The 18,694-nt window shown below is 37.1% G+C and overlaps 1 protein-coding gene across 1 annotated transcript in view; it reads left to right on the forward strand.

The window, feature by feature from the left end:
• Positions 1–18,694, forward strand: part of DZIP1 (DAZ interacting zinc finger protein 1) — a gene marked incomplete at its 5' end in the record, with an annotated part of 27,322 nt that overhangs the window by 1,054 nt on the left and 7,574 nt on the right. The window contains 7 exons of the mRNA XM_010132417.1: positions 643–767; positions 3,901–4,062; positions 4,768–4,905; positions 5,401–5,463; positions 6,717–6,854; positions 9,270–9,318; positions 10,617–10,673. Coding sequence (XP_010130719.1) covers positions 643–767; positions 3,901–4,062; positions 4,768–4,905; positions 5,401–5,463; positions 6,717–6,854; positions 9,270–9,318; positions 10,617–10,673 — 732 coding nt within the window. The remainder of the gene's footprint in view (positions 1–642; positions 768–3,900; positions 4,063–4,767; positions 4,906–5,400; positions 5,464–6,716; positions 6,855–9,269; positions 9,319–10,616; positions 10,674–18,694) is intronic.

Consider the following 18,694-nt stretch of genomic DNA (forward strand, 5'->3'; position numbering starts at 1 on the left):
GCTGAACCAGTTGAACTGATTATCATATAAAGAATTAGTCTGAAGAGGTTGTGTGAGGGAAATACTCCCTCACACATACTTCTGAAATAATATCCTGCATTGTGCTTGGATTCCCAGTGATGGGCTAGTAAATCCTTGCTAAATTGATAAAATATTTCAAGATTAAAGATTGTTGTAATTTTTGCATATTTAACATGCTTTTTTGTAGTGACATTCTCTCTTGACACATTTCATATAAATAATGGGTTATATGCCAAGCGGACTCCTCACAGAAGTTATTTAGAATGAATTAAACCTAACAATTGAATAATTGAGGTTCACTTCGTCCTTCATACCTCCTTTTTTGAGCCTGTGATGCTTAGATTCCTTTGAAATTATATAATATTTTTTCAAGTAAATATTTCATAAATTATTTCACATGTAATATCAGTATTTTTCAGTCTTTGAGGGCAGTATTAGCAGTTCAGAGAACATAAATATTTAAAAGTGTCTTTGGAGAATCATGGTAGTAGGAGGGGAAATGATCTATGAGAGTCACCCTTCATAAAGATGTTGTTGAAATGCTATAGAAACACATTTGCAGTATAAAATTTCCAGAAATTACAGCAAACAGTTTTAAAAATCTGTGTTTCTTTCAAACAGAACAGAAGAGGAAAGCAAAGACAGACAAATTGCAGGATGAGATTGATGAACTGAAGGAGCGGTTGCAGCTCACCAAATCCCAGTTAGAGGCTGAACAACAGGCTAATATGATCAGGTTTTCTAAGGTAATATGTACTAAATAACATGAACCTCTCGAAAGAATTAGCGCTTTGAACTGAGTTCACTCATTTTGTAATTGGAACGGAACAAAAACATATGCACAGCTTGTCTGCCTGGCAGCAGTGGTGGTTGGGCATTAGAATATATCTCCCTTTTGCATAAGAGCCAAGATACTTCTAATGATTCATTTAGATGTTTATCTTGGTATTGCAGTTTGCCCTATATCACATTCAAGAGCAGAGGTTTGTGTCTGTTAATGTAACCTGTAAGGACCTTGTTTTAATATATCACTCAATATTCAGAACTTCTTAGTGGCATTTGAGGACCTTCAACCATAGAACCAACCATTAAGTTTAGAAAGAAACACTACATTTTTAATTTAAAGGGAATCAACAAAACATCACTGTCATTAGTTATTTTTTTCCATGTTTTCAGAGGAAAGCTTCAGACTCTCCTTTCTTCATTCCTCCTGTTACCCTTCTCCTGGGACCAGTCAGCTTCCTGGGTTTTTCCCATTTTCAAAAGTAACTGAATAACCAAATGAAGAGCATGGGTAGAGTTTCAACCCAGGAGTGCAAGCAGGGTCAGAATAATGAGCCTTGGCCCTTTGTGGACATCTGCTAGGTATTCTACTCATTCATTCTGTACCTCAGTTTTGAGAGGTACATCTATAAGATGTTTCTCCTGCCCATGAAGCATTGTTTTTCTTATGGGATGGAACTTGAGAGTATTCCTAACAGTGCAGTGTAGATTTTTTGGTGGCTTAGGGGCCTATTTTGAAGTCACTTGTCTTAGCTGAGAATCCTAACTACACAAGGGGACTGCCTGAAGTGTTGTGAAGCTGCAGCCTGCAGCATTACACAAGAAGCTTTCAAAGCTTCTGCGTTTTTCTGGTATGTCAAGGAGGATAGAAATGTGAAGGTGACTGGTTGTAGTTTGTCTGCCCTGACTGACACCTGCTGTCAATTCAGGTATCATTATGTTGTTGTCTTTTGATTGAAACAGCAGGAGATCTTGGCTCTGTGGTTTTTTTAGGAGAACCACTACTGGAGGGAATTTGGATAAAAACGGTCATACTTCCAATTCTTGTTCCCTTCTACTCCTTTGACGAGAAAGGATACAGAATATCCTGTTCTTCATAAGTGTACAATGACTGCTTGTTGTAGTTAGAGAACAAATTCAGAGTGGATGCTGTGATGAAAAGTTGTAGGGGTTGCATAAGAAGTGTGTATATTCTGAACAGTGAAATGCAGGACTTTGATCAAGTTGAGGACAATGCAAAAATGAGTGACTACGTAATGGAATGCTAATGGAAAAAAGTAATTTTAGAGATAGAAAGGGGTAAATGTGTATGGGGAAAAATAGCTCTAAATTCATCTACAAAATGAGGGGTTCTGAGTTAAGTGTTACTACTGAAGGGCAAGTTCTTAAGGCTGTGATACATACTTTGAGAGAAATGTCAGCCCAGTGGTCAGTGACAGTCAGCAAAGAAAATATTACAAATTGTTCTGAGAAAAATCACTATGGAAGCCACAGCCTAAATACTATGTGTAGGTCTAGTTCATTCATCTCAAAAAGGATATGATAGAATTATAAACATCATGGAGATGGGCTGCAGGAATGATCAGTCTGTATTTAGAATGACTGAACATGTTAGGAGCTGTCAGTCTGAAAATGAAGTGTCAGCTTGGTGAAGATGAAGGCTGGGATGCTCATGTCTACCCAGCAGAAAGGGACCTGCAGATGTTGGTCGACATCGGCTGAATAGGAGCCAGCAGTGTGCCCAGGTGGCCAAGAAGGCCAGTGGCATCCTGGCTTGTCTCAGAAATAGTGTGGCCAGCAGGAGGAGGGGAGTGATTGTCTCCCTCTACTCAGCACTGGTGAGGCCACACCTTGAATACTGTGTCCAATTTTGGACCCCTCACTCCAAGAGGGACATTGAGGTGCTGGAGCATATCCAGAGAAAGGCAACAAAGCTGGTGAAGGTTCTAGAGCATAAGTTCTGTGAGGAGTGGCTGAGGGAACTGGGGTTGTTTAGTCTGGAGAAAAGGAGGCTCGGGGTGACATCATCACTCTCTAGAACTATCAGAAAGGAGGTTGTAGCATGGTGGGTGTTGGTCTCTTTTCCCAAGCAACAAGGCATAGGAGAAGTGGGAATGACTTTAAGTTGTGCCAGGGGAGATTCAGGCTGGATATTAGGAAAAATTTCTTCACCAAAAGGTTTGTGAAGCACTGGAACAATCTGCCCAGGGAAGTGATGGAGTCCTCATCCCTAGAAGTATTTAAAAGATCTGTAGATGTGGTACTTAGGGACCACAGATGTGGTTTAGGGACGGTGCTGGGTGAATGGTTGTGCTTGATCTTAAAGGTCTCTTCCAACCAAAATGATTCTGTGATTCTCTGTGAAGTCATAAGTTACATAGAGTGAATAGATATAGATATTGACCTTTATATAGATATTGACCTTTATATAGATATTGACCTTTATATAGATATTGACCTTTCGAGTTCAGGACCTAGCATCCATCAATCAAACCTAGCAGAAACCAGTCTGAAACAAAAAAAAAAAGCACTTGTCTCTTCATGCAAGTTGCAGTTGCCTGGTGGAGCTCATTGACGGAAGATATTGTAGTTACTAAAAGCTGCCCCAGCCGCCCATGAGGACTGCTAAAAAGTGTATGAGAAGTATTAAAGAAGTGTCAAAGCTTACTAAGTTTATGAAACTGTATCAAGCTGAAGAAATCCTCTGAGCTGAGAACAGTTGGCAGCTTGGAGACTATTAAGGAGAACGTGCATGTTTGCTTGCCCACTTTTATCCTTTCCCACCAAATGCTTATGGCCTCTCTTGAGGAACAGGGTGCTGAACTACGTGAATGTCTGGTGTGACCAAGTAAGGTCACTCATGTGTTATTCAACGGAAAATTAATAACAACCAAAACTTCTTTAAGTGTACTTGTTTTGCTAGCAAAATGCATGGTTTGCTACCCCAGAATTCTTCAGAAACTCTTGTTTTTTCATATGTTTTGATGTCACAGTGTTGCCCAATGAAAGTGATTGCTTCCTACACATAGTTTGGATGTTTGAATTAGTACTGCACGTGGCAAAAAATATCAAACGATGTTTTTAAAATAATTTCAGGAATGTGAGCAGCAAAAATCCAAAGAAGAAGAAATTCTACAATCATTTCATAAGTGGAAGGAGGAGGAAAAAGAAAAACTGGCTGACGAAATAGAAAAAGTTAAAGATATGTTTATGAAAGAGCTTAAGGAGTTATCTTCAAGAAATGTAACATTAGAAAATGTAAGTGATTTAAATTTTTCAACATTTTAAGGCACAAATTCCTTACTGTTGATGGTAGTGAACTTCGCATATTTGAAATGTGATATAGTCATCCTAGAGGTCTTCTTACAAAACTTTAAAAAGTAGGGTTGAATGATAGCTGTAATTTTATGTTTGTATACTGGTACTTTATTAACATAATTTTAGTTCTTATTTTTAATAGCATTGTTTTGGAGGAATTAATTATACCTTCAGCAACTAAGTCGTTTTTTTCTTACTCCTCGATCTCTGAGTGCCTGTTGATAGATTAGTGCCTATTGTTATTGCTGTCTGTTGGACATCCATTATACTATTCTCATAACTGGCACGAAGGGTGCTAACCTCTGCATTACAGGCCGGACAGTAGAACTGCGTATATTTTCCACATACGATCTGGAAACGCCTTCCAGAGTTTTGATTAGAAAGAGAATTGTGAAAGTTTAGGTGGGTCAGAAAACAAACACGTACAACATTACTAGAGCAGCTTATATTTTGTAGCTGCTAGTTTCTGTGTATATTTGCAAGGTATATTTATGTTAGATGTATGTATTGTTACATGAAATTTGATAAATGCTGAACTCATGAGAAGTGGTCTGATGCAATCTCTGTGTAGTTATGTTTAAAGTAAATTCTGTATTATAATGACAAAATCTGTATACATATTCAGGTCTTGATTTTTCCCTTTAGCAACTGTTAGAATTACGGAAGTCCAATATGCAACAAAAATCAAATTTAGGGACACTGAAAGACAGCCAAGAATTTACAGAAGAAAAACCTCCGAGTCCTCAGGATTATCACAAAGTGGTTAAACTTCTTGAAAAACAGGTAACATTGTAACTTAAAGTATTGTTTTTGACAGACTACTCGTGTTCTTTTTATTTTTGTACATCCCTGAGAGGATTTGAAATCCATAGGTAAAATTCTTATCCCTCTCAATGCCTAAAATAGCTGTTTTTAAAGATCTACTGCTATTTAATGCAATCTCTATAATGGAAATCGAGGAGTTATTTGTGGAGAAAAAACCCCTACTTTTACTATTCTTACTATTAATACTCAGAGATGTATCAAAATACTTGTGTATTTTTCACTCACAAATTAAGGAGCAGATACGGAGTTTCTAGATTGCTAGACAAACCACACTCAGGTTGTATAGAACATGCTGATGACTGTTCTAGGTCGTAAATAATGAATTTACTTAAGTTTCATATCATCAATAATTTTTACAGTGTTCATGATTTATTTAGAAAAACAAAGCTGCATATATCAAACTAAATGGTAATGTGTTTTTAACAGGAATTAATATTGATTTGCTCTATGCAGGAAAGTAAGTGGATGTCTACAATACAAGCCCTTCATCGTGACCATGAGACACAAAAGTTCCAGGTAAGTGGCACAGCAAACCACTTAAACTAAAAGGAGACTTTTTTCTTATTTTTTACCCTTCCAGTAGTTCTTGATATGCTATAATACATCTGTTGGATTAGAAAGCCTAGATATCAAGAGTTTGTAAGACTGGTCCTCTTAGATACATTTATTGTCTCTGTATTTCTGCTATTCTAGGATCTTGATGTTTCAGTTAAGGCCAGAGTTGAAAAGGAATTAATCATTTAAGAATCTGACAGACATCTGAAACTATGTCTTTTGAAGAGCTTACAACTAATTCTGTGAGCACTTTATTTTGCAGTGTTTTCAGTTTTATATGGATGTGCTGGATAGCTGAGATATAACTTGCCAACATACAGCTTTTGTCTACCCTGTACCTTCTGCTACCATGCTACCTATGGCATACTCTCAAATCTTTTTTTCTCTTTTCTATCACTTCTCTGCCTCTTTTTCTGTTGTAGCTTTCTAACACAGAATCTGTTCAGCTTTTCCAGGAAAAAAACCACCATGGCATTTTATTTTGCATCAGTCTATATATTTTACTATACAAAGCTTTATTCCTCAGATTTTTTTTTTTATGTCTGCATTTCTTTTTAATCTCTTTCCTGCTTTGTTTCTCTGCTTCTTTTCCTTTCATTTTCCTTTCATCTGCGTGACCATGTAAGAACTGAGCAGATCATAGTGGTCTGGCCAATGATTCTCCTCCTCTGGCAAGAAAGCAGTGGGGAGGAACCATGGAACATTCCCCAAAAAGGATGTAGTTAATGATACACCCACATACAATGCAAGAATAGAATAAGGGAGGAGTAATGTAAGTATTACTTTTGGGATGATGCACCTAAGATGTTGTTCCCTGTCTTCTATATTCAGAGCTAATATGTTAGGTTTGTCATGCAAATTCACATCTCATCTCCTTGAAATACCATTATTTGACACTGTTTATAACCAAAGCATTTTTACAGAGTCGTATGCTTTTTCCTACAATCATATTTTTAGGCAATCTCAGCAATGTGTTTGTATGTCCCTTTCTTTGTATTGAGATATTAGGTAGCCTTCCTTGTGTAAATAAAAAGTGATCCAGACAACCGTTTTGTAATATATGCAAGTCCTAATGAAATCACAGAAAACAACAAGTTTTTGCTCAAAAAAGTTAAAAATACTTACACATGACATTTGATGGTTTAAACTCTGTAGCATTGAAATATTTTTAATAATATTAATATGAAGTTACTTTTCTTTCAATTGCTTTCTAGCTACTGTCACAGATTGAGAAGTTTAAATCAGTGAGCAATGACCAGAATAAAAACAACACCTTTTACAAGAGGAGGATAGAAGAATTGGGGCAGAAGCTTCAGGAGCAGAACGATCTGATCATTACTCTGAAGAAGCAGGTCTGTTTTGTGAAGGACTCTGTGTTTCAGAGACCGTAGGACACAGAGGAGCATTTTACGAGCATTTGGTCTTTGATATGTCTCTGGTTGCATGTGTTGGTTTAGTATTTTGGTTACACTTTGGGAATTGTGTTGATAAATAAGAATAGTTCTGGAAAAGAGATACAGAAATGTAAACCAGGAGTTAAAACACAACTTAGAAGGAAAGGCTTAATACACCAAATGTTTTTAATAAGGTCAACACCAAGTTGAGAGATTATTACATTGCAGTCACCAAAGACCTCTACAGATTAAAAATTTCTCATAGTGAACAGGATTTAATCTGCCACAAAGTAATCATAGTGAGATCTACTGTTTAAAATCTGAAAATATGTGACTTCTCACACTGAAAATGAAGTATCATATTTATCACTGTGAGAAGAATTTATTAAATTATTACCATATGAAATTTAACAAGAGCAAGTGCCAGATTCTCCCCCTGGGATGGGGTAATCCTGCTTATACGTACAAATTGGGGGACGAGAGACTGGAGAGCAGCCCTGTGGAAAGAGATCTGTGGGTTTGGGTTGATGGCAAGTTGAATATGAGTCAACAGTGTGCCCTGTCAGCCAAAAGGGCCAACTGTGTCCAAGGGTGCATCAAGCACAGCATAGCTGGCCGGTTGAGGGAGGTGATTGTCCCACTCTTCACTGCACTGCTGCAGACCCACCTCAAGTACTTTGTGCAGTTTGGGCACCTCAGTTCAAGAAGGACATCAAACTATTAGAGTGTGTCTAGAGCAGGATGACCAAGATGTTGAAGGGCCTCAAGGGCAAGACTTGTGAGAAGCAAGGAGCGGCTGAGGTCACTTGGCTTGTTCACTTTGGAGAAGAGAAGGCTGAGGGGTGACCTCATTGCAGGTTATAGCTTCCTCAAGGTGGGCAGTGGAGGGGGAGATGCTGATCTCCTCTCTTTAGTGACCAGCAATAGGACTCGAGGAAGTGGAATGAAGCCATGTCAGAGGGAGTTCAGTTTGGACATTAGAAAAAGGTTCTTCATGGAGAGGGTAGTCAGTCAGTGGTCACAGGGGGTGGTCACTACCAATCCTGTCAGTTCAAGGAACTCTGGACAATGCTCTTAGTCATACAATTTATTTTTAGGTAGTCCTGTGAGGAGCAGGGAGTTGGACTTGATCCTTAAGGGTCCCTTCCAACTTGAGACAGTCTATGACTCTATGAAATAATTTGTTTGGAAATTGATTGGTTTTTTTTTTTTTAAAAAAACCCACTTTTGTTGAAACGTTACTATAGATTTTTTGAGGTGATTGGTGGGTGCAGATCTGGATGGCCTAGAGTTTAGACTATGGCAGGACTATCTGGTCCTCGCAACCTATTCCTCTATTAGATTGTGTGTTCTTTACAAATTATCATCCAATTTTACACCTTTTTTCTTGAGATTAATATTAAACTTATACTTAAGTGCTTAAAGAATTGGAGAGACAAATAATAGCTTTTACATCTCCACCTTGTCAAATTTGATAGCTAGGAACAATAATCCTAGACAAATTACTTGCAGTAAAGGGATCTTTTAAAACAAAACAGTATGACCACAAATGTAAACTAGGTTCAGAGGGATAAGAGTTTGTTTTTGTGAAATACACTTGTGAAGGTCTACATTCTCAACACCTGGAAACTGGAAGGGCTTGAGAAATAGCTAACTCATTTGCAGAATCCAAGCTGAATGGACAATTAATTGAGGAACTACTGGCTGTAAAAACCCTGATAAGTGGACCACGGTCCGATATCTTGTGCCAGTACCAGATGACATTGCTATGTGTCTGTGTGGTTTGGGTTTAGCTTCTGTTTTGGGAACTGGAGTGCAGAACATAGTTTTAATGATAGCAGATTCACAGGTTACCTGTTTTCTTTAGGTGAAATTACAACCAGCTTGTTTCCTTTACACTCTCAGTTTTCTTCAGTGCATGTCTTGACTGTCAGACAAAACTAGAGTAGAAAGGAGAACTGTTTACACATATAAAATCAGTTTGTAATTAAATGTTTCTCTGGAATGGAGCTAGGTTGGCAGAACTGATCGTGAGTTTCTGAAGCAGAAAATATTGAAACTGTTTGGTGCTGAAGTGACTCGTAAGACAAGTCTGATTTCACTTCATAGCTTGTATAAGAGGGTGTACAAAGCATGAGTTCACATAACACAACAAACAGAAATAAGTCTTCAGCATTCACTAAGCATGAATGAAATATATGTTAGGCAGTAGAATTGAGTTCTACAAAAGCAGTATTTTTCTCCCCAGATCATAAACAATAATTTATGTTATGGAATAGTACTGAAACCAGGTAGTTTGTATTAAATGCTCTTTTCTAGATATTGATAATTTACATTTGCTAACTATTCACATATCTGCCTTTTCTCTTTTAGATAAAAGAATTGTCCACAAGATCAGTTGCAAGCATTAAACCATATGATGGTCAGTACACTCTGTAAGAAAAAACAGATTTCATTTCTGTTATCAGCAGCTTGGCTGAACCAAATGTTACCGTTCATTAAAAATATAGGCATCAACTTGACTAACTGAATATGGAAATCAAATCAGTACTGGCAATTTATTTGTGTTTCACGGGGTACCTACCTGTTTCCATGCCCTGATTTGCAAAGTTCATGTTTTGCAGCTGTAAGGACTTCTAACGTACAAAGTTGATCACTTGAGTAGTGAAGAGATGTGAAATATAGCAACTTTATTTTGTGTTATGTACACAGCTTTTGGCTTTGCTTTATGAAGGGTAATTTTAGTTGGTTTTTCATGCTTGACTGTCCTCAGGCTGCAGAACTCACAAAAGGGAAAATACTGGAAGAGTAGACAAAATTGATTAATGTGTCAGTTAAGATACAGATGTTCAAAGAATTTTAAGAACTCTGATATTTTAGCCTGTGCAGTGCTTTAACATGTGAAGTCCATAACAATTGGCTAAACCTGATAGTAGTGTTCTAGGATGCAGTCCTGCATCACAAACACCAATATAGTTGATGCTGCAGTTGCAGTGACTTGAAATAAGTTTATTGCAACAGATTATTACAGCTGAATGCATTCTAATCCCAGTCTGGAAAACATCTTGTTCTATTAAGAAGACATTGGTTTGACGGGAATCTGAGTAGCTTTGAGACAAGTGTAGTAGCGGTATGGCTGTATGGCTTTCCAACTGGAGCTGGTCATACTCAGCCACACTGCAGCTCAGACAAGTGTAAGACCATGGCACACAGGTGAATTTGCTCCTAGGCCCCACGCTGGTCTGAGAAATGTAGAGCCAAAGTGTTAATTCACTCCAGGACTACACTTGATACATGATATAGATAGGGATTGTGCTAACTGGTATGAAGTGTGGCTGCAGCAATTCCTCTCTGGGGAATACAAGCCTTGATCAGGCAAGACTTAAGTAGCTTTGGGTTCTTCCCTGGGAAACCAAGACAGCAGACAGACATGACCAAAGAGATGATCCCGTTCCAGTTCAGTGATCATTTAGTTACTAGTTTCTTTTCCTGATTCTAGAAGTGTTAAAAACATTAAGCACATACAGACATGTACTTTTATGTTGTGAAAGACCAGTTTTTACTTTGTAAATTATTTGTTCAAGTTTTTCCCCATTAAAGCCAAGAATTACCTAATTTAGAAATAAAATTAAATACTGCTACGTTTAACAGTAACAGTATATGTCTGTTATTGTTTACTATAATACATTTATGTTATTTTTTACTTTTATGCTGTTTTAGTGAACACTACTGTAAAGCATCTTGAAGAATCTAAACCAAGTCTACCAGTGACTCATGGTAAGTTTTTTTGATAGGTCCCGATCCAGTACTTTCAAGTCTAACAATCTGTCTTCTCAGTGTGTTGCTTGTCAAATCACAGCTGTAAGAGTAGTTATATTGGAAGAACGTAATTTGAACTGCTTTGCTGTATGTCATCATTGAGAATTCCTATCAAGTAATTGTAAAGATTGCCCATTGAAAAGAATAAATTAAAACCAAAAGAAAATAATTTGAGAATATTTCCTAGCAAGTGTGTAGTATTGAAGCACTTTAAGGTAAATGACTCTAACTGAGGGAAATATGCTTATCTAGTAAATGCATATACTGGATAGGTATATGCATGTACTGGAATTTATATAGGGAAATATGTGAAGAAGTTCATTTATAAGTCTTGAAATACTATATTTTTCATGTGACTTCAAATGGCAAGGAGGAAAACTACAGAAGATATAACCAAAATAGCCAGTTGTCCTGTCTAGATAGTTCTTCCAGGGTATACCTGTAGTTACATATAGATCATTACTTAGTTATTTTAACTAGTGGCATTGTGATATTTTTTAGAAGTGGGCTGAAGGAATGAACCTCTGTTTACATTGTTTTGTACTTTGTGAAAATAGTTTTCTTGTTTTTTTTCTCAGTATGCAAAGTAATGGAGAGTATTTTTACTATACCAATAGTCTGCAATCAATTAATTACTTCTACTTAAAATGAAAATAATGAAAAATGAACTTTGAGCAAGTAAAATGTTTTAAAATAATTTATTAATTTGAATTATTGAATTACAGTTCAATAATAGTTTTTAATTAATATTTCTCTTGGTTTTAAAACCTGTCAAAGGGAGACAAAATGGAATTTGTCTAAGAAAAATGTACAACATTTTTCAACAGATGCAAAAAGTTCTGAAAAGGTGTGTGGGGAGAAGGGCCAGAATACAACAGAAGCTTTTGATAAGTTCATGAGGAATGAAAAACTGATGAATATAAAGTGTTGATTTCAAAATATTTATGGTGACAGTAACTATTATTAAATAAAGGAAAATAGATTTTTATTATACGGTAACGTTATTTGAATAATACAAAGATTTCTTTCTAACCTAATAAGGTTAGTGGTTCATTACTTGAAGCTTTTAAAGTGAAACTATACAGGCAAAATGTTGTGTGGAAAAAAGTAATAATACATTAAATATAGATTATTAGTAACAGTATTTTAAATAATCTAGTTCTTTTTCATTCAAACCAGTTTCTTTGCACCAACACAGTGTTGCTTGTTCTGGCTGAGGGATCTCACAGCACGTAGCTTGCACGTAGCTAGCACATGGCCCTGAATTTAAGAAACAAGTTTTATGAAGAATATTGCTGCTAAGGGCTTACACACCAAGCTTGTCAAGCATTGCTTTTTTAGTGCATTTGCTTTCATTTGTTCTGAGGAGGAAAACGGTTCTGTGAACACTAGAATTTTCTTTACTCTGACAATTTAAATCAGCTCTTTCAGATCTTTCCTGTTTACTTGCTGCTCCAAATACGAAGTTTGTGACATCTTTTGAAACTTCTTGGGATAGAAAAGGCTGTTCCTGCTATTGATATACAAAAGATTCACTGTCAGTTTATTACGAAACCTCAAAGAAGGTGTTTCCTTCAGATTCCTTTGCTGATGATTATTTTATTTATCTCTGCAGGTCTCTCTGTCTGTCCCCTTTCTTCCCTTCTGGATTTTTTTTAAACTTACCCTATCTAATTTCTGGAAATAAGGTTAGCAGAAGTTATAGTGTCCTAAAATTTTCGGAGCTTCTTAAGGGACTGACATACATACTGAATTAAGAAATCATGACTGCATCCTGTGCCATTACGAAAATAAAAGCTCTTGCTGGTAACTTCTGTATACAAATTTATTTATCACAGGGCACCTCTGAAGTCACAAGAGCTGTAGTTTTCCTACAAAACAGTTGCCTGCATTTGAAATATCTTCCTGTTTTTTCATTTCATGTTTGAAAGAAAAAAATAATTCTGGAAAAAGCTCTCTAAAGTGAACTTAAGTACACGTTTCAAAGTTGCTTGGAAGCTTTTACATCTTAATATTCATTCTGCACATCTTAAATCTGTCTTATGAAAACATACCCAAGTTAAAAATGAGGTATTACTTTAGGTGTAAAGTAGTGGAATAACTGTGGTATTTTGGTGCTTTTGTGTTAACGTTCCTGATTTCTTCTGAGAGCTGATAGTGTGCCACCTGAATGCCACCCTGACTGACTGTTCTTCTGTCCATTTCTGTAGGGTTTTGTGCAGATACAACTTATTTTCAAAGATTACTTCATTCTTATGAAAAGGCAACAGATTAATTATTTTATAATCAAACTTTGGCTCCTGTATTACTCTTGTAATGTTGATACTTGTTAAATATTTAATCTTTGCAAGACCAATAATATTTGGTAGAATTGAAGACAGTGGTTAAAAAGCAAAGATATTATTTAGATTGTCCATTAAAACCTATGTCACAGTCTTCAAACATAGTGTGGACTAAGGTCCGGCTATCATTACAGACATAGCTGAAGCATCTAAGGAAAATACAGACAAAGCAGTCATCTTAGATAATTAATAGAAAAAAGGGGCACCTTCAGAGTTTGGTTCAGCTGAACTAAGATCTGAATTGCTCTTTGAAGTTGCCTCTGTCTCTTCGTTGACTGTAAAGGAGTCTGAGATGACTAGGCTCCTAACTTAGAGTCCTGAGGTAAGTGCCAAAAATTTATCATATATTTAAGAATATTGCTTTAAAATTAATATTTATGCTGCTTATGTGCAGTGTATGGTTTCCCGTTGATTAGTTAGGAGAAGTATACCAAGTGTGTTGATTCAAAGATGACAGTCAAAATTATGGGTATCTCAGACAGTCTGGTAGCATTCCGGATGTGAAATTTGAGTATAAATTAAAAGGGTATGTAATGACTACAGCCAAATTAACTGGCTCCACTAAAGTCAGAAGCTGTAGTGATTACTTGTTTAAGGCTAACACTGGGTTGTAGCTTGGCGAGACTTTGGGCAAAAAGGTGAGATAAACTAGAGCAGGTTACAGTAATTCAGAGTAGTTAGGATTTCACGCTGCATCATTAACATTGTTTTAGATTTGAAATTAGCTTCAAGTCAAACTTAAACGATTTCTAAAAATAAGTAATTGGTAATATTTAGATGTTGCTGTTTTCAAAGATGTGCACTAAGGTAAGAGCTGAGAGGTCTGATCAGGTGGCTATAAGTGGCACATCTCTGGTAAACATAAGAAGAGAGATCCTTAAGCGGGCTGATCTCCCTGTCTGTAAAATAGAGGAGTGGTGAAGGAACCACATTTTCTTATGCTTGATTCCAGCGTGATGTTTCATAAATATCTCTTAGAATATGTGTTTAGTAAAAAGAAAGAAAAGGCCTGCTTATGTTGGAGAAGCTGGTGTTTCCAGCAGTTGCACTCCCTTGTGTCTTAGCATTTGATCTCGTGTTGCAGTGAACAACAAACAGTATTACACATAACAGTAATACATTTTGGTTTTGCTTTTGCAACTATTTTTTTACGCATTTTTAACTTCCTCTGTTTCTAGTATACTGAGGAAGAGAAGCATCTACTTTTATGCTCTTTTAGACTCTTTTTGGGTCTGAGTTCTGGGGCCTGGGCTTTTTCTGTTACGTTAAGTTACTTGACATGGGCTTGTGCAGAGATGAGTCAGCTCATTTAAGCAGATTGCAGTTGAGTAAAGTACAGGTAAAACAAGTATAGATTAAATCCAATTACACAGGAACTGGCTTACTGTGTAGTAGGTCCAGCCAAGAAGCTCAGGCCTCAATGCCCTTGCAGCTAAATTAAATCCACATCTCCACTCCCACCCCCCCACCCTGACATTTTGTCTGTGCTTCAGCTCTCTGCAGGCTTTTGGGAGTGCTCCCAAACTGTGCCTGAACATTGTTTTGGAGAATGTTAGTTGGTACAAGGCAACTGTGTACCAGGAGCAGTAGTAGTGTGGAGATCATGTTGCAGTGCCCAGGAACGCAGTGCCTGCTATTAAGCTTTACAGCTTTAGAGACTGAAAGACCAGAAGCCTAATTGTCTCTTGGAGTTTTGCTTTTAAGTGTTTCCATAAAATATATTGACGTTTGCATCTTGTTAGCATCTTGTAATAGTGTAAGAAGCAGGTTTTTAGAACTTCTTCGTTGGTGCAAGTTATATGGGAGGAAATCTGAAGTCTAGTAACCTGCTTGGAAAAGCAGGTGAGAGGCTGGATATAACCACAAATACGGAAAACATGGAGAGAGAAGTTACCATACCCAAAAGCATTTACACCCCCAGCTCTAGTCCCCTTCACATGGAGAATATTGGAGGTGTGACAGTAAGCGTGACCTAGCTCCAAGTGCTCCTTTCATCGTGATTACTCATCATAGTGTATCCGCGTTTGTACCTAACTGTACAAGCAGTGCTGAAGAGCAGGCATCTCGACTGCAGCATCACTCCCTCTCCTTCTACCCATACATTCTAACAACCATTTATAGTGCCAAAGCTTTCTTGTGACGGCTGGGACAAATGTATGTTGGCCCCAAATATTGGCCAATAAATTGTTTTCTCTTATTCTGACAGTAGTTGAATGTTGACAGTATAGATTGCACATCTGTTTTTATCATAAACCCTGGAAGATGCTCAAGAGCTAGTTTTCATTGAAATAAATTAATTTCTGGGAGGTGAATATCAACATTTTAAAAACTTGAATTTTTATTAGTCTACATGTAAGCATTTTCATGCATCTCTTAAATCTGAAATTATTGTAAATAAATTGTACTCTGGCTTCATTTACATAAAGCAAATTGTACCTGACTTACTATAGAATGATAATTGAAGTGTGTTTAGGAAACTGTTTTCAGCAGAGGACACTTCAAGATTTCTTTTGAAGCACATGATAATATTGAATCCCACTATATTGGAGTGACTGAAGATTTTTTTAATTGTTTTTTCTGGAAATTATCATATATATATAAAATTTCTCTATGGCTTGCACATATGGAATCAGTACTTAATAATTCTCAGGAATGATGAGTTAACATACTTTTTCCATGTATTTTTGAGGATTTCTGTGTCTGTCCATTTCACTTGCCTTTTGTAAACTTTTAGTATCAAATTGCACATAAACAGTATTTTAAAATACATTTTAAAATTAAAATACTTCTTATGAGAAATTAATGACAGTATTCATATACTTAATCCTAGGTGGCCTTGTCTTTGTAGATCCCACCTGGCCTCTGGGTCCCATCCTGGAAGGGCACGGGTTTTTCTGTAGTTGTGTGATGTATCAGCCAGCCCTGTGCTGCTGATGGCTTAGAACTCTGGTATATCTGAGATGGCACTAGACACCCATGGCTGGGCAACTGAATTGCTTCTGGAGTGATTATTGTATTAGGATTTTCTCTGCAAAAATGTACCACCACTGTCATGAAGAGGCATGTGGCATTGGGTTCGTGATTATTAAGCAGGTTGTCAGCAATCAGGAAAGTTGACATCAGTGTGTGTATTTTTTGTTTTTGTTTTTGTGTTTTGTTTTTTTTTTTGGCTTAACTTTCCCCCTCTGGACCTTGACCTTCTTCTGTCCTGTTTGTCTGGCGTTCCTGTTCTTCCTCATTAGTAGAGCAGGCACCCTTGGTGCATATGCTGGAGCCCATAGAGGAGCTTTCAGAAGAGGAAAAAGGTAATGGTTGATTCAGCTCGAAGTATAGTGGCACATGTTTCTTAAAATAAAAAGTAAATGTTATTTAATACCTACAGTATTTTTCATTGTATTTCAGTCTGCTTATGTGATTTGGGTGGGAACATCTCTTGTTTGTGCCAGTCTCCTGTTTGCTATTGGTGCTTGTAAATATTATGTTTTCCGTATCCAAATGCAATGTTTTTATGAAAATCTGGCTAACTTTTTAAAGCAGGCATAGTCTCTGTGTCTAAAGGCACCTGAGCTAAGCAGATAAAAAATGTTTGATGGGGAATACCCACTTACTAGGATATTTTTGGTGCTGACAGTGTGACAATGTGTGCTCACTTCTTTTTCAAACTCTGCTTAAGAGGATGAAGAATTCATATAGAAGGAGGAAGTTGGTGGAGGAGGTTGTGGCTGCCTACTTTCATAAATGCACCAAATATACTTTTGCAAGAAATCTAAGTTACACCTACCTCTAAGCAGCCACAGCTCCAGCCAGCGTTGTGCAATTCTGAATAAAATTACATAGCCCCATGTTGGCAGCTGTTCTTCTTCAACTGAGGAAAACTTGGAGAAGGCCACATTTACAGTGACAGAACAGAAGGCATTGCTTCATCTTGCATGGTACTATTCTCCTGAAGAAGGCTAACATACAATACTTTAGATGAAGTAGCTGAATACCATAATAATCTCTACTGTCTGCAAAAATCAAAATCAGTCTTGAACCTTATAGCTGATGAGTTTAAATTTTGAAGGAATGATGCTGTTTTGAAAACAAATTTGTTGTTTGAATACATCTGTGTGTGAGAGGTTTCCCCAGGGAAAAATCCAGTGACTATAAACAACCTGAAATAAGGACTGCTTGAATTTTTGCCATTCCTTCTGCTAGTTTTCTTGCTTGCCATCTTCTGTCTTGATGGATTGTCTTTGATTCTTCTGCTGTGCCTAAAGGCATGGCCTACAGTACAAAAGAAAAAGAAAGAATGCAGTCTGAAAAGATAGACCAAGATTTTTCTGTTTTCAGTGACAGCCATTTGTAAGGGAGAGTGTGAAAATTCTTGACTTGGCACATTATTGCATGTAGGAGCTGAGACTTAAGGTCCCTTGTCTCCAAAGCTGTTAAAACTAATACTATGTTTTTTTTTTTTTTTAAATGAAAATGGATAAGAAAACAGATCCTTAAATAGTTGACTCTGGCAAAAAGGATTTGGCCTGAGTTAATTAGCCAGAATTAATACTGTCATTAATTAGGATAATGCTGGATAGTCTTGTTACCCATATGAATATGTAGTAATCACAAATTTTAAAATCATTTTAGGTGGATCTGTTTTACTGTAAGGATTAACATTGGAAAGGAGTAGGCTTTTCAGAAGGCCGCTTGGAGCTTTCCACTATAAAATGTCTCATGTCTGGCTCTCTGGGAGGATTTCATACTACATAATGCACCTTTTCCTGACTGGGGATAGTCTGATAGCCCTATGTTTCCTCACTGAGGAGTAGTTTGCCTCTTCCAGGACTCAGCTCTCCAGCCAAACCACTTCTACTCCCACCTCTGATGGGAACTGAATTGTCCGCACAGTTTTCCAAGCCAGATAAGATTTCAGCGTTATTCTGTCCTCTTCAACACAGATCTATTAGCGTGGTGGCTGGGACTCTTTCAGTTTTCATTACTTATAGTTCTTTACAAGATCCTGTGGAAGCCATTTCCTCAGAACAACCTAAGTATTGTTTGTGTATCTTGAGGCTTTTTTGTGTCCTCTTCAGAGTGCTTATCTTTCCCTTAAAGAAAAATGAAAAATAATTGCAAAAGCAATCAATTTTTGAAGCAGTTTAGAAATAAGGAAAGTAGCATGCTTGTTTTGAAAGAAAACATTTGAAATTCACAGTGTCAAATTATTCCTTCATTTTTATCCTTGTCTGTGGGCTGGCAAATGATTCTGCCACCCTGTAAAGCATACTCCTTTATTTCAGGGAGCGAAGTTTGGAGCATGGTTTACAGCATGCTTTCCTGGGATGCTGTAGACCCTTCTATGTATGCTTTGCCAGCATTGCTGACCACTGCCAAACAGAAGCAGGTACCATGGTCCCACAGATTATTGTTTCACTTGGTATAAGGACATTCAGTAAAATTTTGTCTTGCCAGAGAGACTTTATAGGCAGGTTCCAAATGGGTATGTTTTGCTTCTTTACGCTCCTGTATGACCCTATAATACTTCGGCTTCACTTAAATGTCAGTCCTTAATTTAGAAGAAGGAATCTGTCTAGATGATTCTTTATATCTTGCATAAGAGTTCATGTCATTACTGACACTTAAATAAAGCAAGGGAAA

The sequence above is a fragment of the Buceros rhinoceros genome, unplaced genomic scaffold (assembly GCF_000710305.1).
Source record: "Buceros rhinoceros silvestris isolate BGI_N320 unplaced genomic scaffold, ASM71030v1 scaffold12293, whole genome shotgun sequence".
Taxonomy (NCBI): domain Eukaryota; kingdom Metazoa; phylum Chordata; class Aves; order Bucerotiformes; family Bucerotidae; genus Buceros; species Buceros rhinoceros.